General features: G+C 41.3%; 1 protein-coding gene across 1 annotated transcript in view; it reads left to right on the forward strand.

The window, feature by feature from the left end:
* Positions 1–24815, forward strand: part of LOC137973593 (adhesion G protein-coupled receptor L4-like) — a 41424-nt gene that overhangs the window by 6134 nt on the left and 10475 nt on the right. The window contains exons 4-23 of the mRNA XM_068820436.1: positions 2925–3251; positions 4281–4559; positions 5421–5543; positions 6437–6556; positions 7009–7115; positions 9025–9231; positions 9617–9685; positions 9922–10036; positions 12591–12734; positions 13777–13849; positions 14834–14963; positions 15115–15161; positions 16003–16138; positions 17428–17525; positions 18848–18953; positions 21092–21254; positions 22024–22090; positions 23431–23497; positions 23788–23876; positions 24369–24495. Of these exons, the coding sequence (XP_068676537.1) occupies positions 2925–3251; positions 4281–4559; positions 5421–5543; positions 6437–6556; positions 7009–7115; positions 9025–9231; positions 9617–9685; positions 9922–10036; positions 12591–12734; positions 13777–13849; positions 14834–14963; positions 15115–15161; positions 16003–16138; positions 17428–17525; positions 18848–18953; positions 21092–21254; positions 22024–22090; positions 23431–23497; positions 23788–23876; positions 24369–24495 (2594 nt within the window). The remainder of the gene's footprint in view (positions 1–2924; positions 3252–4280; positions 4560–5420; positions 5544–6436; positions 6557–7008; positions 7116–9024; positions 9232–9616; positions 9686–9921; positions 10037–12590; positions 12735–13776; positions 13850–14833; positions 14964–15114; positions 15162–16002; positions 16139–17427; positions 17526–18847; positions 18954–21091; positions 21255–22023; positions 22091–23430; positions 23498–23787; positions 23877–24368; positions 24496–24815) is intronic.

The raw sequence follows: 24815 nt of genomic DNA on the forward strand, positions 1-24815 counted from the left end.
CCAGACGTCCCCTCACGTGACACAGTATCCTTGGTTTTTATTCACGTGATAAGACAGGTGTGTGGAGGTGTTCGTTTCAGTGTTGGCCAAGAGATGACTAGGCCAATTTGGGTACATCTAACTATTGGGTGATGGATTCTTGTGTACACTTAATGACAAGTACATAACAACACATTGTGGGAGACCCAAGGGCAGACTTCCAAAGTGTGGTTAAAGACGTTGAAAGTTTTCTGAGATCTAGTGAAAGAGCGAGGTCTTTTAGACTTTCTCTGTATTTTTACCCGCCCCGATTTACTGACTGTTACAAATAAAGACCTGGGCCTGGTTCTTCAGAAGCCGATTAACGCTAATCCCAAGTTAAAAATTAAGCAAGGAGTTTATTTCTCTACTCCCAAATGCTGTGCAACGCTGACATTGATCAGCAGGACTTTACATTAGAAGAAGTCAATCTTGAAAAACAAAATATTAATAAGCAAACGAAACTTTCACCAAAAAGTTGAAAACATGAAACAAAAGTTTACGCTAATCCTGGATTAAGTTAATCGGCTTTCGAACGACCGGGCCCCGAAGTTAAGCTAACACAGGTAGGCCTGTCCACAAAGGCTTGTTTTTTTTTTAGATATTTAGATAAAAATATGATTCTTTGCGATATTTAGAAACTTTTAAAGTCATTATTTGGATTTTTCTGCAAATTCTGGGCTTTACGGGCATTTTCCCTTCTCGTTAGAGCGAAAACTACGAAGGGCGAACGCTCGAAACGTCAGCTTTTCAAATTCCTCTACGGTGGTTAACTTGCCATATCAACTCAGTGAAATTAACCACCGTAGAGGAATTTGAAAGCTGGCTCTGACGAAGGGCTCACGCTCGAAACTTCAGCTTTCAAATTTCTCTACGGTGGACAATTTACCATATCAACCCAGCTGATAAACCCATTTCAAGATAAAACAAAGACTTACTAACATTGTCGTCGAATTTTATTTCACACCAGTTTTGTACTATGTAAGTTCATAATATGGAGTTTAAGGCCCCGTTCACACGCACGCGTAAATTTTTTCTTTCCGGATACGCCTTCCGTCCACACGTATCCGGCGAATTCGCTGACGAATCCGGAACTTTTTGAATACGCTCTCCATAGTGGATCTTTTTGAATCCGATATCCGGATGACGTAACTAGATCGAGCCCAGTTCCTTACCGTGAAATCAATTTTCAAGATGACTTCATTCTCGTCACCAGAGCCTCGGATCGACCCAAGGCTCTGGGAAACTCTATGTAGGAGAGCATGCGCCGTAGGGTTCTCATAGCCAAAAATTGGCTATTTGAATCTTACGGTGCCTGCTCACTCCTCGCGCCGGCTAATTTGATTGTTCTTCACGAAAACCAATGAGAAAACACTTTGCTTCAGGGTTCCCCAGAGCTCTTCTCTCCCTCAGTCAAGAGAAAAGCTCTGGGGTCGAGATTGAAGATGACTACCGAGGGCTTCATTGCGCATGCTCTGTTACCTCTGTTTCCTTGAGGAGTCCTGAGTACTAGAGTGAATCCGGATTCGTTTCGGATACGTGTGGACGGCCAAATTTGATTTGAATACGCTACGCGTGGATGGAAATATTGTTGAATCCGGAAAGAAAAGGTTGCGGATTCAAAAATAGACCCCTTACAGTTAATTCCTAATCTGGAGGACAAGACAATAGGATTGTTTTGCATTTCAAAGGTCTGATTCTCTTAGGGGACAGAACAACCATTGTTTTGTCCTCCAGACTGGGAATCACTGAAATGGGTCTGTATCCGGATACGGTGACGAAAACGTCACTTCGAAATATAACTTTGAGCTATCTTAAGTATTTCACGTTGTACAATATGGGCAAGGTATCCTGTAACTAAATTGATACGGACGGTTTTGAAGTAAAAAGAGAGAATGAAGATTTACTGATGTGTGTCCACGTTTGTCGTCAACACCTTCAGTTTGGTCATTTCAAGTTGTTGCTTTGACGAGTACGGAAAAGAAATGTGCAAAAATGCGTGCCGCACGTGCAGCACGATCATTTTCCTTCTCAGTTTAACCAATAACATCAGTGTTTTCTGGCGTTGTCTTTGCCGTAGCCGTTGTCGTTACTCTCTAATAGGGAATTTAAGCAAAGACGACGGCTACGGCAACGACAACGTCAAAAAGCAAGAATATGATTGGTTAAAAAAGGAAAAATACTCGTGCTGCACGTGCAACACGAATTTCCGTGCATTTCTCCTGCCGTACTCCACAAAACAACAACGTGATATTACCAAATTTTAGTTTTGACGACAACGTGAGCATATAACAACGAACCATTCATTTTCTATTTTTACTTTAAAACCGCTTGTACCCCAGCAGTTAAAGGATATTTCGCCCGTATTTTACAACCTGAACAAGACAGAATAATTGCAAAGTACTTTCGATAACACTAAGTTATATTTTGAAGTGACGTTTTCATTGCCGTAGCCGTCGTCTTCGCTTAAATTAGGGAATTTAAGAAACGACGACGGCTACGGCAACGACAACGCCAAAAAGCAGTAATATTATTGGTTAAAAGAACCAAAATGATCGTGCTGCACGTGCGGCACGCTTTTTTGAACAATAATCTCCCGCACTCGTCAAAACTACTACGTGAAATGACCAAATTTAAGGTTTTGACGACAACGTGGACAAACTACCGTGAATCTTTCAGTCTCACTCTTTACTTCAAATCCGTTCGTACCAATCCAGTTTTAGGACACTTCACTCATATTGAATAATATAAACAAGATAGAATAATCATGAAATACTTAGAAAAGCTCAAACTTATATTTTGAAGTGAAGTTTTCGTCGCCGTAGCCGTCGTGGTTTCTTAAACTCCCTATTCTCTAATATTGTATCCGAGGCCTACCGTCATCTTACTTGAATTTTGCATTGCAGCTCTACTTTCGCTCCCAGTGTTCACGAAACCAAGCAATGGAAGCCTTAAAGGACTCAGTATTAAATGGAATGCTTTGAATCTGCCAGATGCAGATCCAATATACCGTTTGTTTTTAGAGACGAACTACAATGGCAAGGTTCGCGTTCATTTACTTTACGAAGGCACGAGGACATCCGGTGTGATAAAAGGCGAACTATCAACTCCTTATCATTTGTACGTCAGCGTGATTTTGAGAAAGAAATTTACGCATGAGGCGGCAAATTTGGCGACCCGTCCCACAGAACAAGCGATGATACCAGGAACTAGTGTCACACCTAGCGACGCAAGTAAGTTAGCGCCAATGGGGAAGCTTTGCTGACGTCATTGGTTGCGTGTTGTCTCATGAGCGTACGAGTTGGTCTCTAGAATGCGTCTTGCTGTTCACAAACTTAGTTTCTTAGTCAAAAGAACATGAAGGGATGTACTTTTTAGATAGTGATTAGGGAATGCATTCTAGACTTTGTAGATATTTAGAATTTTTAAACCCAAAACGCACATAGAGTATTTTGTTCGATGTCTTCTTAATATTCAGTGCCAATTCCTTGAAGGATTGATTGAAATACGTTATGCTTACGTTATTGAGGAATAAAATTTCCTGTTGAGATTTAGACTAGACCCTTTTCCTAAAATTACAGATATAGATTTAAACAACTAAAAAGGATGGTTGTTCAATTAAATGGAATATTGATGCTATTTTGCGCCATTCACTTTTGAGACAGCTGGCTCTAGAAAAAATTGACATCGAAAGACTCAATCGCCTGAGAATGCATTGTGGGTATACACGACTGATTTAGCTTGCACCTCTTGTGTTTCGAGCAATCAAACTATTAATTAAACTCGTGTCGGTCATAGTTAATGAACTGACGGCGTTCACATATGCTGCATGCTTAATCGAGTGAGTGTTTGAGGTTATTTTCCCCTCTATCCAGTTGTCTGGGGATGATAAGTCAGTTTGAACGCGAGTAAAAGAATGGCGAATAGTAAATTCCAAAGCCTGTGCTCAAAGAAGTCCCTTTCTAAAGATCGATATTAATGCTCAAATCTTTGCCATATGGGTGATGTAGCAGCTCTTGGTAACGTACAACATGTGGTTGGCTTTCTACCCTAAAAACAAAAGACCACACAATAAACGATGACTTAGACTTAAAAAACAATAGAAGCTGCTTACAGTACCAAACAATATCAGGTTACTAGAGATGCTATACTATTGTGCCAGATGGTTGTTAAGAAAAGGAAAGGAAAGTGAAGTCTTGATCGAAGTTTGACCGTTAATCTACGTTCTTCTAGTTCGTGACGGACAATCGTTTTGCCAACAGGTGATTCTGGAAACAAGACAGCGTCATTGAGAATCTCAATCGATCTCTTGGACTCGAACTCTGCTAGAATCTCTTGGAATGCTTTGATGCAAAGACGTCATGTGGTTTACAAAGTACACTGCAAAGCAGTGAATGACGTTATTGAATTTGTGACGTCAAACACCTCAGTGACTGTTTATGGCCTTGATCAGTTGACAACATATACAATCACAGTTAGCGTTGAAGCCTTTGGTAGAAAATTGCTGCCAGTTTCATCCAAGACACAGTTGACTACACCAGGTTAGTCTCAATTTCTTTCAGGGCCTTTTTTCTTCAACTTTTCCTTGCTGCGGAAAGAGAGAGAGAGAGACCATGTTATGGTCTGGTCACGTGTGTCCCAACATAGAGTATATGGCAAACAAAAAATGGATGGGAGGTGCAGCTAAGTGCGATTCCACTCCACTTAAGAAAAAGGACCGTGCCCTAGATGTAGCGAATACACCTGACCAAACGATACCATGGTCTCTTTCCGGAAAGAAAAGAGATCCTAGAGACAAGCTTCATCAGTTTATGTACTTTCGCCAGGAACCCATGACCCGGAGCCTACATCTCCATTGTGTTGTTGTCACGGCGTTTTCACAGAGCGATTTATTTTTAGATTGAATTTCCCGCGAATGACTCCCACAGGAGGCCGATGACCAATTACAAGAAACTAACCTGACGTCATAGGGTCACCGAACCGGAACTGCCTTTGTTGTTGTTGTTGTTGTTGTTTTTTTTTTTCGGAAAATGTAGTCTATAAATAAATTAAATCGGTCTGTAAAAACGCCGTGACATAGGCCCAGCATGGGAGTTGGCGGCTCCGGGTCATGGGTTCCTGCTTTCGCACTGTAATTAATTCCATTTATTCCGCTATGTGCTCCTTAATTTAAGTTTTTTCAAAGGTGATCTCATTCCTCTGACATTTCGCGCCACATTCTCTGCCAGTCAAAAGTCGAAGAAAAAACAACGACGACTTGGTCGCATGCCTTTTCCGCGCTTTTCACGTGCTGTTGTCACTCGGTGACCAAGGAAATGTAACTTTCTGTTGCTTCAGGCTATACGTAAATTTGTAAAAAACAGACTGAGCACTCTACAACAGTTGACTTGTTGATTTTTCAGACCAAGATGAATGCAAGGATTCTTCTTACGCTTGCTCGGAGAATGCTGAGTGTGTAAATACAAGAGGGAGCTTTTTCTGTCGCTGTATGTCGGGCTGGATTGGTGATGGCACAACCTGCAAAGGTTAGTGGGATGGAGTTTGTTAGGTCCCTACAGAGCCTGCGGTTATCCGGCTCGATGTAGGCTTCTGCCAGCCTCAAATTGATTTTTTTCAGTTTCGTCCTCCCGCTGGGACAGTAAATAGTGGAGGTTAGCGAGGTAGTGTCTGCCTCTACTCTCGATAGAACCTACGTCTCTTTCAGAAGTCTTCTCACAAATCCCCGCCGAGCCAGCAAATATTGGAGAGAACGTTTTAGGCAGACCATTTTAGGCGTGGTCACGCGTTCCTGTGCTGCTAACGGTAGACGTTCCTGACAAAGTCGTAATTCTCATAACAATGTCTGTGATAGACACTTCAGAAGGGGAATGTGTGACAAAGTGTAACTCATCTACCGGAAGTTTAAATCGACAATGAAGTCTAAGAACATAAACCTTTTTCCAAAATGACCACCAGTTAGATATTATTTTGTTTTTATTCAAATTAGACCTTGATGCCAAGTTCAAGGCAATTTTCTTTTTGGTCTCTAATCTTACAACCCTATGTTAACCTTCATTAGTTTACAGATTTTGTAAATAGCCAATTTTCTTGTAAACTGTGTTTCTAATTAGTTACCATAATATAGGTGCGAGAAAACTTGCTGGCCTTTAATTATTAGTTAATAGATATTCGTCAATAATCAGTCCTCTTGTAATCTGTACGGTTAATTTGTTGAACTAAGTGTTGTTGTGTAAACGTACTGTCTTTTAATAGGTGTGTTCTTGTATTTCGCTTTCCCCGCCTCGATTAGCTTTCTCTAGCTATTTGCGGGGTAAGCCATCCACTAACTATTATATTTAGCTAAATAAAGTTGATGTTGTTGTTGAGCTAAGCCTTATTCGACATTCTCTATTTGCCATTGCTCTCTTGCCTCTTACAGAAGAACCAGACGACGCAGTAGACTTCTCATATTGCAACAGGGACGCTTACGTAAATGTGACTTGGATGAAGACTCCACAAGGACAAACAGCATTGGCGCCATGCCCTGCTAAATCCAGAGGTACTCAGTGAAATTGTTTGTTAGATTCCTTTGGGGAAGAAACAATGACAAAAATCTTTGTAAAATTGTTCAAACATTCATCATGAAAGTCAACAGCAACGCAGTGTTCAGATCAAATCTTTACTCTTGTAATCTTAGCACGGAGTAATCCAATTCAATTCAATTCAATATCTTTATTTAAAGAGGGAGACGTAATAACCTGTTACAGTTTTCTAATTTACGGCCCTCTCCGAGCATTAACCCTCCCAACCATGATACACCACAGAAGACAGACCACAACACCGGGAACTACATGCCCTACTCTTTACGACAAGTGTGCGTGTTCTTTTACGTCCCACAGGATTGTGAACATTGAAGGAATCCTGCCCCTTAACCACACTGGATTACGACGCCTCGTCTGTTCTAGGTGTATGATAAATAATTTCAGTTGTTTGATCTGTCAATTTCGCCAGGTATTGCCAAGAGAACATGCTTGCATATCCCCAGTGGTGTTGCACAGTGGGGAGTTCCTGATCTTAGTGAATGCATCTCAGATGAAATGGCAAATATCGCGCAACAGGTTTGTTTGACGGATTGACTGCGTTCTGGAACAAAACAGTTTTGTCTCGTCTTAAGAGACTGGCTGGTTAAATAGCGGTTCGAATGCCTGCTTTGCCGTGGCAATGACTGAATAGCAGACCGACTGGCTGCATGACTGAACAACAGACTGATTGACTGACTGGCTGGCTGACTTGCTGATTGGTTAACTAGATGATTGGCTAACTTGCTAGAGGCAACGTGCTATGTACTAGTGTGCACTACAAACCTACTGATTCACACAGTTATTTGTTGTATTCATCGTCACATCCATCACATGTCAAGAACTCCATTCCTTATTCTCAATTTCTTAGACTTCGACGTCTATGTAGTGATGACTCCGATTTTTCCAGCAAATCAGAGGAGATGTGCCAGTTCTTCGAAAAACGTGGCTATCCTGTCTCTGTGGTCAAAGCGGGCCATCATCGCGCCCAACAATTTGATCGACAGTCGTCACTACAAACGTCACAGAAAGATAAGAATGACAGAATTCCATTCACCCTCACTTTCCATCCTCATAATCACGCAGTCAAAAGCATCATTCTTAGTAATTTTAAATTACTCCAAAATGATCCCGAGACTGGTAGAATCTTTTCGCAACCTCCACTTATTTCATTCAAACGCGACAAAAACGTAGGCAACTTTTTAGTTAGAAGCGCGCTCAAAACCAACGAGCAACCCGGCACTTTCAAATGCGCGCGCTTACGATGCAAAACTTGTCTTTTCATTGTTAACACTAGCAAGATTTCGGGACCTAAGCGATCTGTTAAGATCACCGATCGTTTCACATGTACCTCCGCAAATGTCATTTATTGCATAACCTGTACGTTATGCAATAAATTATACATTGGTGAGACAGGTAGACGACTAGGTGACCGATTCCGCGAACACCTTCGCGATGTTGAGAAGAATGACAAGGATGCATCTAAGCCAGTCGCTCGCCATTTTAATCTGGAACAAAAATTCATCTTTCAAATCGGCACCCTTAATCCTCACGGTATTAACGAACGCTTTTCATTTAACTAATATATTCCTACTTTTCACGTTGCCATGTTACCACCAATAGCGTAGCTCCTACTCTACTATAAAAACTACACGTAACCCATAATCCCTCGATTCGCTCTGACGAAGGGCTAACGCTCGAAACGTCAGCTTTTAGAATCTCTGTACGGTGGTCAATTTACATTATCAACTCCGTTGATAAACCAAATTTTTGTAACTTGCTAGCAGGCCGACTGATTTTGCTGGCTGGACAACGGACTGGATGGCTGACAGACTTACTGGCTGGCTAGCTTATCGACTCAAAGGTTACTTGACCGACCAAACGACTGACTGAGTTGTTGCCTGGTTGACAGGCAGACAGAAAGGCCGATCGACGTCTTTAAACTGAAACTTGCTGATAGGAAATTAAATAGGTTTGGAGTTAGCATTATGGGCGTGTTATGTCCGTAGAAATGAACCATGCAGAAGCACTGTTATGCACACACAATCTTTTCGGTAACGTACCACTCGTCCTAGGCCTAAAAGATTATTAGAGTCCAGTGCCACAGTGTATATGAATTGCTTTTCTTATATGCCTTAGGGATCGCACAGTAGTGAGAGCACTCGCCTCCCACCAATGTGGCCGGGTTCGATTCCCAGACTCGGCGTCATATGTGGGTTGAGTTTGTTGGTTCTCTTCTCTGCACAGAGAGGTTTTTCTCCGCCGGAGTACTCCGGATTTCCCCTCTCCTCAAAAAGCAACGTTTGACTTGATATGGGTTAATTGCTGATTTCAGTTTACAGTGTCCCCAATTAGTGCTCCAGCGCGAGAACGATCAGACACTTAAATAAATTTCGTTTCCTTTCCTTTCATTATGTCGCTTATGTAATTTACTTGTCCTTGATTGCAGCTGCAAGATCCGAGTGTCGACGTCATAGACATTGCCAGGCAACTTGCGGATGTCACCGCTGTCGTCGCGCATGCGCAAAGCCCATTGCACACTGGTGACCTCAGACTTGCTGTTGATGTCATAGAAAAAATCTCTCAAAAAGGCTTTGATGATATGCAAAATTATCCACCAGCCGCGAGAGATGAAAAAGTGCGGAGCATTGCCCAGGTGGGTTGTTTAAATTGGTCTTTCACGTCGATTTTGACGAAGTGTCCACTTGCTCTTCTTCCCAACTTTAACATCACTTGTATCAAACAAGACAAAGAACCAACGGCATTAAATGCCCTTTAAACTTCGCTCCTCACTTAAAGTTAAACAGCTGCATTCACCCTAGTCTAATAAAACACTTCATGTCTTAATGTTGGAAATAAATTCAAAACTCAGACGGCTCACGTCTTATCCTATTTGCATTATGCAAGTAATGAAATGCCGTTTGCATTACGCAAATAATGCATTTTCATTTGCATTATGCAAGTAATATATTTTCAGTTGCATTATGCAAACAAGGTTATGCCTTTCTTAACGGTTAGTTAATCATCTTTTCTTTTTGCAGGCCTTGGTAAAATCCTCCAGCAACATTCTCCACAATAACACACTCGAGTCCTGGACGTTTATGCCCAAGGTATTTTCTTTTTTAAAAAGTTTTTCGTGATCATAGCAATGTCGCACGTTGTGTGCTAACGTTAGATTCGAAAACAAGACGCCTGGTGGCGTTTACGTGGGATGCTGCTGTATGTTTAAAATGTGAAGGTTGGTTGTAAATGTCACTGATCCCAGTAGCCTACTGAGAGTCATAAGGGACGTGGTAATATATATTAAGTATTCTTCAAAATGTTTATTAAATACAATTTCTTTTAGGGTTCTATATCTTCTGAAGCAAGCAAGCTTTTAAATGGAATGGACGCGTTTTCTTTGAATGTAGCCAATGTATCAATCTCACGAGCAGCTCTTTTGTCCGAAGCACCGAACGTTGGTAAGTGGGTTACACTGACAAACAACTGAATCGGGAAATCCTTCTTCAATTTTTGTTTTGGAAGCAGAAATGTGTACATCCATTTTCTTTTAAAGACCCTATGATATGGTCGTCCAAATGCTTCAATATTCGCTAAATTCTATTCGCTGTCGCAAAACCGCATTTGCTGTCGCAAAAACTCATTCGCTGTTGCAAATGTTCCTTCGCTAGTACTGAATTAACTTAATTTGCATTTGCTAAAATGAAAACATAATATTCGCTGACATTTAACAGTATTCGTCATTACTACATCAACTTCCCTGTTGCAAAATATTGTTAGAAACCTCCAAGGCCGACCCTCACGCAATTCGTTTCCAGGCCTTCTGGCTGTTCGTAAGTGTTTTGTCATTGTCTGCACGCAGTGAAGCGGTTAATTTTTAGCGACAGCGAATGAAATTTAGCGACAGCGAATGACATTTAGCGACAGCGAATGCAAATTTAGCGATAGCGAATGAGTCTTAGCGACAGCGAATAGAATTTAGCGAATATTGAAACATTTGGACGACCATACTATGACGCTAATTTTTTCTCCAAATTTTTTAACTGTTCGTTTAAATATCCATTGTGTCTGGAGTGTTACTGTAGTACTTCAAAAATGTTACCCTTATAGTGTTTCCACGCGTTTTAGCGGGCCTTTGATTTACACGCAAAAAATTTTGGCCGAGCCAGTTGGGCCGTGGTAACTCATGACGTCAAAGAAGAAACTTGTTCTAATCTCTTCAGAAAGAAATGTGCAAAAGTGTGAGAGTAAAAGTCTTATTGAAAATCTGGAGTTTTTTGTTAAGTCTTAAAAGAAATGTCGGACGATATTTACCCTTCGGATGCTGTGAATGTTCTGACTATTCAGAATGGAATTACATTCTTGACTTCTTTGACGTCATTAGTTACCAGGACCCAATTGGCTTGGCCAAATATCAAAGGCCTGCTAAAATGCGTGGATACACTATGAGTGAAGTACTACACTCCAGACACTATAGATAATTAAATGACAAATTAAAAAAAAAAAGCGTCACAGGGACTTTAAGATCTTTTTGCATGGTGTGAAAACTGAGATCATATTTCGGTAATATTTAATAAGTTTCTTCATCCTGGCATACAACAATTATAATATTTCCCCATCTCAAACTAATGTAGCGATCGAACACTAAGTTCTCATCGCGCAGAATGCTATTGCTTTCTCCGACATGTACTTGCGGTGCGAAATTTGGTGAAAGGCGGCATATATATTTGCATTTCCAGAATAGGTCATTTGGGATTGGCTAAAATATTTAACTGTGGGAATACCTTGGTCCCGTTGCCGAATTTGCCTACTGTCAGTCAAACGATTTCGAGTGTGATCAGAAATGTAAGGTGCGATAAAGTGAACAATAGTGGCTCCTTATGTCGATCGACCAATTCAAAGTGGTTTATCAAGCGTGAACAGAGACAAAGGAAGTGAAAAGTTTAGCCAAGATGAAAGCTCCCTAAAATCAAGTCGAATTCAGCTTAAAGGAAACCCGCTTTGCATGGCAACGAAGTAGTACTTCGTTACCATGCAAAGCCTTCCCCAAATCAGCCCCATAGTGCAATTCAGCAACCTTCTGGTCCCGTAATCCAGCCCAATCTCAAAGTTACCACTGAGGAAGTGGGACAAAATCGGAAGGTTATTTGTTCGACTCTTGTATTAAAGACCTCTCGGAATTTTTCCGAGTATCTCCGAGTTAATAGGGACTTTACGACCTACGACGGCGACGTCGACGAAAATATAACTTTGCACTATCGTAAGTTTCTCGCGGTTAGGCCATCTCGTTCGCGTAGTACAATGTGGGCGGAGTATCCTAAAAATAAATTGGTACGAGCAGTTTTAGAGTAAAAATAGTGAATTATACATTGACATTTGTGCGCTCGCGTTGTCCTCATAACCTCAAATTTGGTGATTTCACGTCGTTGTTGTGCAGAGGACCGCACGAATTTGTGCTAAAATGCGTGCTGCACGTGCAGCACGATTGCTTTCACTCTTTTATCCAGTCTTATTATATGGCTCTGTTTCACGAGGACTGGGAACTACAGAATTCACGAATTTGATTGGCTAAAATCGATATTGACCGCGGTCTAGATTTTCCCATCTAGACCGGCATCTAGACCGGTAATGTTTTGCGGTGAAAAGATGCAAACTAAAATGCAAAAATATTGAGTATTTTCTTCTACCAATATTTATTTATGGAAGTGCCAAACAGCATGATGACAAAAGAGAGGATGACGAGCAAACTTTGACAGAATTAAGTTCAGCTCATCGCCACTCATCGCCGTTCGCAAGCAAAATGCCAGTTAAGGGTTAACCGAGCTTAGTCAGTCTGTATGGGAGAATCTTGACCTCGGTCGTGTGTACAGACCTCACTGCCTTCGGTCTGTACTCACGACATCGGTCAAGATTCTCCCATACACCTCGGTCGTACGTTATACATATTTTAGTTTGTATTCTCCCAAAGAATCTTGGAAATTCTTGCTGATTGTGTTTCGTTTTGTTGTGTTTTAGTTTTGAGTGCAATGTCCACGAAAGAGTCTAAGCCACTTGACCAGCGGTTGCCCCCGAGAAGTGAAAGCTCAGAAGGTGTTTTGTCCAGTAGCGTGTTGTTACCTGGTTCTGTGGTCAAGTTACAACAAATGAACGATAGCCAAAGTAAGGGTTTTTATTTTATACCCTAAAGAATTTTCATACCCTGGTTATCATGATCGGCATTATCGCTATCAATAATCGTCTTTCTTACTGCTTTTCCCCCGACTGAGGGTGCGTTCGATTTTAAAATATGGATCGTTTGAAACTGCAATCGAACACAAAAGCCAAACACAGGTTTTGCCGAAGATTTTCCGAATTTTAATCGCTGAAACTCGCGACGAAATCTCCTTTCCATTCAACGAAATTCTTGAAAATGTCGGCTGGAAGTTCAGTGGTGCAAGATCTTTTTCGGAATTTCCATCGTAAATCTTCGAAAATTCCGTTGAATGGAAAGTACTCCAAGTTTTCCAATTACTGAAGCGCACCCTTATATAGGATGGTTTAATTCCGTTCAACCAACCATTTACTTGGCCGCTCACTGCTTAAGCAGGCAATCAAAATGAGCCTATGAAATCGGCGCTGTGCGCGGGAAAGTCACGTGAGCAAGTCACGTGCGGTTTTACTTCTTCTTCTTCTACTTGGACAAGAACGTGGGGAGTCTTTTTTAGCCAATTGTTAAGCATAGCAACATGATACCAAAAGCAATCGCGAAATTCCTTTCGACAACTGAAACTCGAAGTTTACCCTGAGTATTGGCATAGTAGCCAGGAATGCAGGGTCATTCGCTTCTTCATCGTCAATTCCAGAAATGGTACAAAGAAGGCTGAGGAATTGAATGGAATTTTTTGTCGGAATTTTGGATATACGTCGCTAGTTCCTGGAAGCCCGTTTCGTTGGGCCATTCCTTGTCAAACTCAGTTTCTGCCTGATTTGTTTTGATGATGTATATTTGGCGAAACTAATTTCCTTTTGTGGCGTGCAATTGCTCCTTTGCTCGACAAGTTAAATTTTCGGAATTCAAAACAGAGACTTTTGACCGAACAAAAACGTCCAGTTTCAATGAAATTCAGTTGGCAGTCAGTAATCATTACGACAAACTCTTCCACTTAAGCCTTGTTTATTTTATTTCATTATTTATTTATTTTTTTCTTTGTTTTGGTACCAGGTGAAACTCAATTTATTACGTTCGTGTCGTACCGTAATCTCCGAGCCTTGATGCAGCCAGACGACATTGAAGAGTAAGTTTCTTCACAAATCCAGTGTACCGCTAAGCTCCACGTATTCGCTAGGGGTGCTCCCCTATTGGAGTGCGCCATTTTTGTTGCCATCAAAGGCCTACCAAGCCTCGCTTTTATGCATTCGAAACCAGGCCATTTCGCGCGGCCGCTATTTATTAATACGGTCTATGTCCCGATGCACCTCAATAGAAAACCTCTGATGAAAGTCATTAAGTGTCCCGTCAACTTTGAATTCTGTATCCTCAACATCCTAAGCTGTAAAAGTTTGATTCAGGGACGAAGAACTAATTATCTACACCAATGCTTAAAGTTGAATTCTTAGAAGATATTACTCTAGGAAAACGTCTATTTTGGTTCAAATGATCGGAGCTCAAGAGACTTATTTGGACTTGCGACGCACGGAGAACCAATTTTCGTAGTCACATTAACTTATTGTCAATCAGTGTTTTTTTATTCTAATGAAGGTACTTATGACCAAGGTGTTACCGAGCTTGCGCATTAGTCACTTTCACTCCCTTCTTTTTGTCGCGTCTCTAGTGAAAACGAATCCTAACTTAGCTGCTATCTTAAAAAATGGTTGGCCAAAAAGCCGGAGCCACACCCTTCACTCAGGTTGTAGATCGTGACGTTTCGACCGCTTGCTGCTGGTCTTAGCTTCTTCAGGCGATAGTGGCAACTGTATACTCGCTATAATATGTGTCATCGTGTAATTTTCCAAGAGGTCCGATTAGGTGGTCCGTTTTAGGGGTGTAGATTCAAAGTTGGCCACGAGAACCATCGCTATTTTTAATAAGGGAAAGTTCTTTACGTCTCCGCTACATAACCTTGTAGCGTTGTCTCTTTTTCATCAACTTAGACAGCAGACTGCCAAAACGCATCTCCTACTCATTTTGTAGTTGTAAAGCTGACAAGCCTTTGGCACGGTCACTCGATATGAACAAGTTTCGTCTTTGGCTCAACTAACCTCTCGTTGGTTAATATTAGGTTGGCAACGAAGCCTAAAAATGGGAATGACGTGGGACGAATCGAATCAGATGTGGTCTCAGTCTCGCTGTACCCAATGAACATCAATTCCTTTGAGGAACCCGTCACTCTTGTCCTTAGAAACAGCCAGGTATGTATAGATAGTTTTCACCTTTTCTTAGGGAGCTTAATTTGTGGCTTGTCGTCACAGGTTCTTTAATTCCACTGAAAAGTGTGCAACGTACTTTCAAATGAGTCAGTGGAAGTGGAGAAACGTTTAATAGCTACAATTTTACTTCCAGGAAAACGACGAAGACCAGGCCAGCTGTGTTTTTTGGAACAAGAACGGGTATGACGAAAGTTAATATAAGGAAGCCATATTTGCTTGAACTGCGGAGAGAATCAAGTTAAGAGGCTTATCATCGCAGTTATTAATTAACGTTACTTGAGCAGTAACGAAAGGAAGCCTAAAAAATTCAGTCTTGAGCGAGATTCGAACCCAGACCTCTGTGATAACGGAGTAGTGCTCTGCCAGTTGAGGTATTACTCGCCATAAGGGAGCTGGTCATTATGTGAGTTCATATTGAACCCGTCGAGGATACAGATACGACGAAAGTCAATATATGAAAGCCATATATATTTGAACTGCGGAGAGAATCTAATTAATTAATAACTCGGTTGATCAGTATCTCAACATAATTACTCTTTCTTTCTTTGGTCGCCAGTAACTGGAATTTAGCTCGTAGAGTTTCCTTACCGTACATTTCGAAATAACCGATGTAATCTGTTTAAAGCACTTATTCGTTAAGTGAATGTAAACTCAAGGTGTGAGTACTATTCAATGATGTTTGTTGTGCCGTATGGTAATAACTTTGTTTAATGACTCCGTTCCGGTTTAATAAGAGAAGTTCAAGAGCGTTCATTCCGCTGAGATGAAAACTTTATTTGACTTACCTGTGAGGCATTATTTAGCGAAAATTCATGGAACCTGTGGGAAGGTTTGTTTAGAAATCTCATTCATTCTCATTTCATTGTCCACCCACAGATAGTGCGGAGCCCGGCAAATTTCTTAGATTCCTCTTATCGACTCAGGGTTCTGTCCATCAATTTGACGATTCGGTCCCTAGTAAAATTTCATTAAGGCTCTGTCAAAAAAATATGATGAAAATTCACAGCTCTCACTTCCACAGGTCACGTGGTTTCTGGTCGGGAGAAGGATGTCACATGACTAATAGGAATAAGACTCATACCACGTGTCAGTGTTATCACTTGACCAGTTTTGCAGTGCTCATGCGTGTTAAGGACATCCGTGACAAAACCATAGTGGTAAGTGAATCTAGTAGGGTTCAACATGTCCTCTACCTCTGAAATGACGATTATAGACAATTCCCAATTTAAGTCTAGTGCTTGATTTTCTTGAGGTTTGGTAACCGACATTTTCTCCTGCTTAAACTTAACGCGTGATAATATACGTTTACTGCGGCATTCGGAAGAAAAAAATATTGACATATAAAAAAAAAATGGTCTAAGCAGTTAGCGATGTGGTAGTCTAGTGCCCGGGGGGAGGAATTCCCTTATAAAAAGGACGGGGATTAAAAATGCGGTTTTGGTACCTTTTAGGGTGGTCAGCCTCAAAAGGTCCACAGCAGGAGCTTTAGCGGTACCTTTTAGAGTATCGGAGCGAAGAATTATGACAGGAGACATTCGACAATTAACTAATTTTGTAATTTTGTTTAATTAAAACCCATAATTTGGTACCTCTTAGAGGTGAAAAAAATTTCATGCCACGCCCACAAAATTTCCGTCGAGCATCCCCGTCATTTCTATTTGGCAATCCCCCTCCCGGAGTTGGGGGGGGGGGAAGTGGAGGGTCTAGTGGTTAGGTGGAAGGTTATTAATCGAAAATTCCCAGGTTTGAGTCACGCATTGGGCTTCGGATTTTAAAAATAGATATTCATTTCCCACAATCCCTATCAAGCGCTCAGCGTCCTAAATTGACGATTATAGTCAATTTAGAGAAAATTAGGAATTGTCGATAATCGTCATTTCAGAGGTAGAGGACGGGTTGTAAGGCTAAGTCAACCTCGTTTACAGGGTCTCTTTGTACGGCAAAGGAGGCAGAGAAAAGAGACCCCGGGAACGGGGTTGAGGCTACCTAAGGCTGTCGGAAGCCACATAAGCCTAAAGGAGTTCCTCGTCGGTAAAAAACGGGCTAGCTGTGGAGTCGTTCTTTAATTTGCTAGTGAACAGGGTAACGAGGGAAATACACGAGCATTCCTGTAAAAAAACTGCCTCACGCGTTCGAGAAGCGCTCTTCGTGGAGAAAATTGGGACAAACTGAGTACCTCATAGCCAACAAAGCATAAGTTTAAACCGCGGAACATGATGTTTACTCTCAAATTTGTTCGAAATTGTTACCTCTAAAGCGTTTGTATTCGAAGTAAATCAATAACCAATCAATGCTTTGCGTTTGATATGACTGGTCAGTAGAACTGACGGCTCAGTGGCAGAGCGTTTGGACTAGTAACCAGGTCATAGCATTGATTCTTGGAACACTCGGGTTTTCTCTAAGTTTCGTCGCTTATCATGTGCCAATATATATATTTTTTTGACAGGAGCGGCATTCATACGCCTTAGGTCTGATCTCCTACATTGGCATCAGCATTTCCATCGTGGCTCTGTGCTTGTCATTCTGCACCTTCGTCTTTCTAAGGCAAGTCAACAATTGTTTTATTGTTAATCTTGAACAAGTCTTTTACATCGGAGAGTTGTTTCTGTTCTTGGAACAAATAATTCAGCAACTGGCAGTTGTCCGTGTCCGTGATTACTCCTGAGTCTTTTTGGTGAATTCCTGTCGAACGAAAGATTCAGGATGTTTGGATAACAAAGGACAAGGCTTTAACTTTGGTGTGGCAACTGTAACTGATTAGGTTTTCCTTTATCCTCGAATAGAGACGATTATATGTAAGACTCGAATCTTGTTGAGAATACCACACAAAGTGGGGACCCCGTAACCCAATTAGAGGTTGGTGTTACGTAAAGCGTGACAGCGTGACAGCATGACAACGAGACTTTACCCGCTATGCATCGCGGACTTATGAACCACGTGAAGTGTCCTTTGATATTAAAAGGATTTGAACCTGAAGAGGCTCGTTTGAGGATTTGAACCTCGGAAGCCTAACGAATAACCAGACCCTACAGTTTGTCCATGCTGTATTCTTTAATGCGGTGATAAAAGAAAAAATAATGTAGAGATATAGCGTGGCTTTTGCGGTTAACAGCACACGTCAGCCTGAAAAATCCGTTGTGCAGGTTTCTTTGTGACTTCAGCTGATGTATTATATATTAACGCAGCAGATATCGAAAAACTCCTCAAAATAGAGATAAATCAGAGTAATACGCCTTGACCCTATCATTTGCAGGTTTTCTTTTACGGAACCGCGATGCTAAATCTCTCTATTATATGAGTATATTGATTAAGATGACGGCCATTTTGTAGCTAGGATTTCAGGGCCGCAATGACCCTTCAGACGAAGGCCTTAACCCGGAGGGTCCCCACTGACGAGTAAAATTGTCTGGCGTTAGACAGAGTAAAATCTGGGAGTTAAAGGGATTTATTGGAGTCAACGCGCAATACTTAGCACTATAAATGTGGTTGAGTGAAGACAAGTTGAAAGGGAAAACAGGCCACTTCCGGTTGCCGACCGCGTCTCAAAAACACGCGTGCTTTAGGTCCCTAATCCATTCGCGGTTTCTAAGCACTTAGTCCTATTACGGCACTCAATATTTATACACCAGGCAGAGAGATAGTTTTTTAAAGGATTTGTCCCTAATCCATTCGCGGTTTTTAAGCACTTAGTCCTATTACGGCACTCAATATTTATACACCAGGCAGAGAGATAGTTTTTTAAAGGATTTGTTTCGGTGACTTACAACGGCGCCATAGTGTGCACTTTGGGTCTCACCGGATATGAACCTCAAATTTCTAGTGTGGGAATTCTGAAAAACGTGATTTGTTCTTTCATTGTTCTTCAGGTTTCGAAACACACGGAACCGTTATTTCGTTCACGCCAATTTAGCTCTTTCCTTGGCTCTGGCGGAAACTTTGTTTCTGTTAGGTATTAGTAAGACAGGACACAAGGTAAAGATTTTTATAATTTGGGTTGGGTCAGGAGCCATGACCAGAAGCGAACAACAGCCCTCTTTTCCTGTCACGGCGTTTTCACAGACCGATTTATTTTTATTTTGAATTTCCCGCGAATGAGACTCCCACAGGAGCCCGATGACCAATCACAAGAAACTAACTTAACGTCATAGCGTCACTGAACCGGAAGTGCCTTTGTTTTTTGCGGAAAAGGCGATCTAAAAATAGATCGGTCTATAAAAGTACCGTGACATAAGGTTAGTATGGGAGTTGGTCGCTCCTAGTCTTGGGCTCCTGGTTGGGTTTTGAGCGTTTTCACTCACGTGACCAGCAGCCATATTGGATTACTGAAACAAAAGAAAGTATTTGCATTTAAATAGAGTTCAATTCCCGGAGGATTAGTTTAGTACACCATCATGACCGCCATTTCTTTGTTTTGGAACACCAACATGGCCGCCGTGACGTCATGTGAAAACGCTCTATAGTCAGGATCTGAGCAAGGACCGTTATCTCCCATACTTGGCCAAAAGCAGTCGTCAACCCTTTCCCGAGTAGATTTATTAATAGAACGCCTCCCTTGGGTGATGCAGCACGCCCACTGTTGTAAAAGCCAATCAAAACAGAGCTATCTCGGCGTCAAGGGAAATATGATACTTTCGGAAGGAAAAACCTGTTCTTAAAATAAATTTACTCGGGAAAGGATTGACTCAAGGACTAAGTGGAGATACAGGGTCTTGGTATAGTTGAGAGGATATTTATCGTTATCGTTATCGTTATCGGACCACCATCGGTGTTATCATTATCATCACTATCATTATCATCGATCGTCGACATCATCGCCATCGTCATCTTGATCATTATTATCATAATCCTCATCTCCGTTGTCGTCGTCGTCGTCGTCGTCGTCGTCGTCGTCGTCATCTTTATCATCATCAGCGTCATCATTACCACCGTCACTATCATCTTCATCTTCGTTGCTGTCATCATCATTATTAGGGAACTTAAGCAACGATAACAGCGACGGCAACTAGACCGTCACAAATTTGAATATTCAGTGGGGAAAAATAGCTTTGCGCGCTCAGCAAGTGAGTTTTTAACTTTTGTCCATTTTCTTTGCCGTCGTCAGCAAAACAACAACGTGAAATGGTCAAAAAGGACGTCAGCACTTGAGAGGATAAATTTTCATTTTTTTCCCCTAAATTAACTGCCGTTCCGATCAGTGTCACGTTACGGAACTACCACACCCTTGTCATATTAAAAAGGCTGAAATAGTCACGAAGTGATTACAATAACGCGAATTTATATTTTGAGATGAGGTTCTCGTTGCCGTCGCTGTCCTCGTTGCTTAAGGAGGATGCCTACTATTGTTATTGCGCATACGTTCTGCGCATCTCGAGAAACTCGGATTTCATATCGGTGATGCTTACTAATACAGGGATATTTTTGCGTGGTTTAAAATTATGCAGAGAAAGTAGATCTTAGTAAGTATTATTGGTATCCAAAAAGAAAATTTGGGGCAACCATGCATTTTTCAGAGATAATTAAACTTCAATGTGAGAAAGAACGCCATACACGGCTTTGTATTTTAAAGCTTTTGACAAATATTGTTCATGAATTATCTTTGAAAAATGCGTGGTTACCCCCAATTTTCTTTTTGAATTTCAATAACACTTGTTAAGATCTACGTTTCCCGCATAATCATAAACCGGGGCAAAAATACCTTTGAATTAGTAAGCACCGTCCTTAAGTTCCCTATCATCATCATCATCTTCGTTGTCGTCATCATCATCACAATCATCGTCATCATCATCATAATCCATTTCATTATTCTCGTCGTCATCCCAGCGTCCTCATTATCATCGTGTCACCAAGATGGTCCTTTGAAGTTCGTTTATGATGGAGCACTCTCTCGGTCGCGAATATCTCACGCATACCAGTGCAGTTTTTATTCTCTTTGTTAACTGTCGCCGTTCCTGCCGAATATCAACCACCGGATTCTTCATTTCACCTTCATCGAGTTATTGATAGTAGCGGCTCACGATCTTGTGGGACTTGTTTTTGAAGCACTCTATGTTTTACTAACAAACTAGCCTTACAAAGAACCTACTATAACATATCTGCTTGTCTTCTTGCAGATTATTTGTAAAACAATTGCCATCACCCTTCATTACCTTTTCCTGGTCTCGTTTTCTTGGATGGCTCTAGAGGGAGTCATTCTTTATCTCATGCTGGTCAAGATATTCCGCAGCAAAGCTCGACCGAGCAGAGACAAAGCTGTGTTTCTACTTTGTGGTTGGGGTGAGTTTGCCTGATACTCTTCTTATCTACACTCAAATCATGTATGAAGATTCTTATCCGTGACTTCTATTGTACGTCATGCCACCTTGGTAACATTTTTATGCCACTTAATGGCACAAATGACAAAACAAGACTATTGTTACTTGTCACTCTAGAGATTTTTGGTCACGTGTCGTTATTTTAAAGTTTGCTTTTTCTTATCAAGCCAACGCAAACAGTCATTTGACTCGCGACCGAGCAAGTAAGAGGCATGGGTCTGACCTCGAGATGACGTCACAACTGCCTTTCATTGTAACGAAGCAAAGCAGGTTATGACGTCATCGGGCCCGTCATACGGGCCCATTCCTCTCTCAAGTTCGACAAAGGGACATCGCAAGTAACAAAGAAAGTTTGTGGTTATCAGTTTAACAAATTACTTCCAGGAAGTGTGTTGAGGAAGCGAAGAAAAAATCCACCTGGGCTACTGATATCTGCGTTTCCTCTTTTCTATTACACCATACGTATTAAGGTGGTAATTATGTTACTATGAGAGTAGTACAGAAACGTTAACAGCTCATGCAGCCGATATAGGATCTCGAATGAGAAGAGAGGATAAGGGAAAGTTTAGCTTAGATCAGAGTTTAAACTCTACATTTTTGCGAGAGAGAGTATTTTGAGATAATCTGAGGGCTTCTTGTGGTGACTGTGTCGTCAACTCGGCTTATTTTAATCTATTCCTTAAACACTTAAACGTAACTAAGATCGTAATACAGGTGGTTTTTCTCCACAGGACTTCCCGCTGTAGTAGTAGCTGGGTCGGCTGCGTTGTTTCACGAAGGTTATGGTACAAAAGAATTGTAAGTAACATTCAGAATGCGTAAGTGTTTCAAGTGCGGGCTACAGACGAAAGGGAGAAGTGATCCTTACACTTAACTATTGTCTGTTATAGAAACCTGAACAATTCTTGGTTTTCACTCACGTGATCAACAGCCATGTTTTTAAACGAAAACTAAGAAAACGTTTGCATAATAATAGGGTTCAATTCCCGGGGGATTGGGTCGGGACTCCAACATGGCCGCCGTTTCATTGTTTGGGGACTCCAACATGGCGGCCGTGACGTCATATGAAAAACCAAGAATACAAGTCGCTTCAACGGGATTCGAACCCATGACCTCTCGGTGATGCTGGTGCAATGGTCTACCAACTGAGCCACTCCGCTGGGCTCATGATTCCTAGGAAGGATTCGAACCTACAACCTCCATAACACCAGTCGGATGATCCACCCATTGAGCTACAACAGGGAGCTTAAGCAAGAACAACGGCGATGGCAACGAGAACGTCACAAATTTGCATATTTAGTAGGCAAAAACAATAGCTTTGCACGCCCTGCACGTGCATTTTTCACTTGTGTCCATTTCTTTGCCGTCGTCAGCAAAAAAAAAACACGTGAAATTGCCAAATTTGAGGTTTTATGAAGAACGCCAGCACTTGAGGATAAATTTTCATTTTCTCCCCTAAATTAAGCGCCGTTCCGACCAGTGTCATTTTTGAGGAACTACCACACCCTTGTCATATTAAAAAGGTTGAAGTAGTCACGAAGCGATTACAACAACGTGAATTTATAGTTTGCGATGACGTTCTCGTTGCCGTCGCTGTCGTTGTTGCTTAAGCTCCCTCATAACTCCTGGGGAGTGATTCCGTTTATCTAGGTTCTCAATGGCACCTAGTTGCCCCTTCGCCCGTTGTTAAGCAACTATTGTATTTCATTATCCTTCTCCTTCTCGCATTACACCGTTAGAGCGGTTTTCGATCGAGTGTCGAAAAACAAATACCAAATTATAATTACTTCGACCAATCACAACGGGTGCAAACAGAACAACGAACCAATCCAAATTCGTATCAATTCCATGTAACTTGCTCAAAGCGCGGGAAAATCAGCGTACAAGCCGCGATTGGATGTGATTTTCCTTCTCATTGGTTGATAAACGGGCGCAAGATTTTTAAACCAATCACTAAGGGTAGCAATTGCAATCGCGTAATTACTGCCGGCAGTAATTCTGCTCTGTGAAAGTAGGGTCTAGATGCACCAAATCATGACGAATTGGACATCTGTTAAGTTAACTGCGCCGTCCCACACGCTTAACTGGGATTAAATAAACAACAAACGTTGCTATTTTTGACTCTTCCTTTGTTGCAGTTGTTGGCTATCGCTTGAGAGACATTTCACCTGGGCGTTTGTTGGACCTGTCCTTTTGGTTTGCTTGGTAAGGTTAACTTACTTCGGGAGGCATCGTTTCTCAGTACGTGGGAAGCTGGATCTGTTAAGGTTCTTCGGGTTAATCTCGGTCCATAAACACGCAAAAAAAGAACTTGGCCGATATCCAGCCATCGTGACCTCACGCTTGTCAATAATCCATATTTTTAAACGCAAAGGTCGTAAGCTTCTCGCGACTCAAAAGACAGAGATAGAGAAACATCTCCAGAATAGTTCCGAAAGTTTGTTACTCTTATTGAATCATTTGCCATAACTCTCACATTTGAAATTCGTTTTCAGTTTAATTTTATTTGTCTGGGCAAGACATTTATGGTGATGTCAAGTAGAGGCAGCACAAAGAAAAGCGACACAAGTATAAAGAAAATTAGGTGAGTCAGTTCTTTGCTCAATCTTTAAGCTCGACTAAACTCAAGAAAATGCGTCCTTTTAAAAAATGAGTTCATACATCGATTTTCAGTTGAGTAAGGCACCTGATTGGAAGTACAATGTTGTTAGGGGCAACCTTTTTTCGTTTCCAAGGGTAACTGCATGGATCGAGCATGTCGCGTCATCCGAAAAGGTGACCCAAGCAATCAACTGTTTCTAAAAAACGTAACGGAACCGGAAAGATTGCTCTTGGCATCATGGACGTCAAAACCTTGTCACCAAACTTCCCAGGCGCCTTACACACCTGAAAATTGTGTTATAACGAATAAAGTTTGAGCTTTGGCTAAAACGACATGTAATCGTTCCATTGTTTCCCTTCCAGGCTGAAAAGAGGGAAACAAGGTGTATTATGGGATTTGAGAAAGTAGAGAATACGCCTGTACAATACAAAGCTATATACGCCACTGATAACCATCTGTTTCCTTTGCTAACAGATACTGGTCCAAAGGCTGCGCCCTTCTGTCTTGTTTACTTGGCTTAACTTGGATTGTGGGAGTTTTTGTTGTCAATGAAGACACGATATTCATGGCTTACCTTTTCAATATATTTAATACTCTACAGGTAGGGAGTGGAAAGTCTGTATTGCTAATTGCTAATTAAGGTTGACGTGATTGTCCAACCACACAAGATACTTTACACCTTGTATGTTTTTTGTTTATGCTAACGATGACTATAACAAAGTCAATGCAAGATTCCATCATTCAAGAGTAAGATTTACCCAAATTAGCCTAGTCCCCATCAGCGTCAGAAAAGTGTCTATTTTTAAACCAAGTTTTGCTGGAAAATAAACATTAGACCAAATAGACCAATTTCGATATATTAAAATTCAGTCCAAAACAAAAGGCATCATCTCGAGGCTCTGGGGAATAAACTCATACAAA

This window comes from Montipora foliosa, chromosome 10 (genome assembly GCF_036669935.1).
Source record: "Montipora foliosa isolate CH-2021 chromosome 10, ASM3666993v2, whole genome shotgun sequence".
In the NCBI taxonomy this organism is placed as follows: domain Eukaryota; kingdom Metazoa; phylum Cnidaria; class Anthozoa; order Scleractinia; family Acroporidae; genus Montipora; species Montipora foliosa.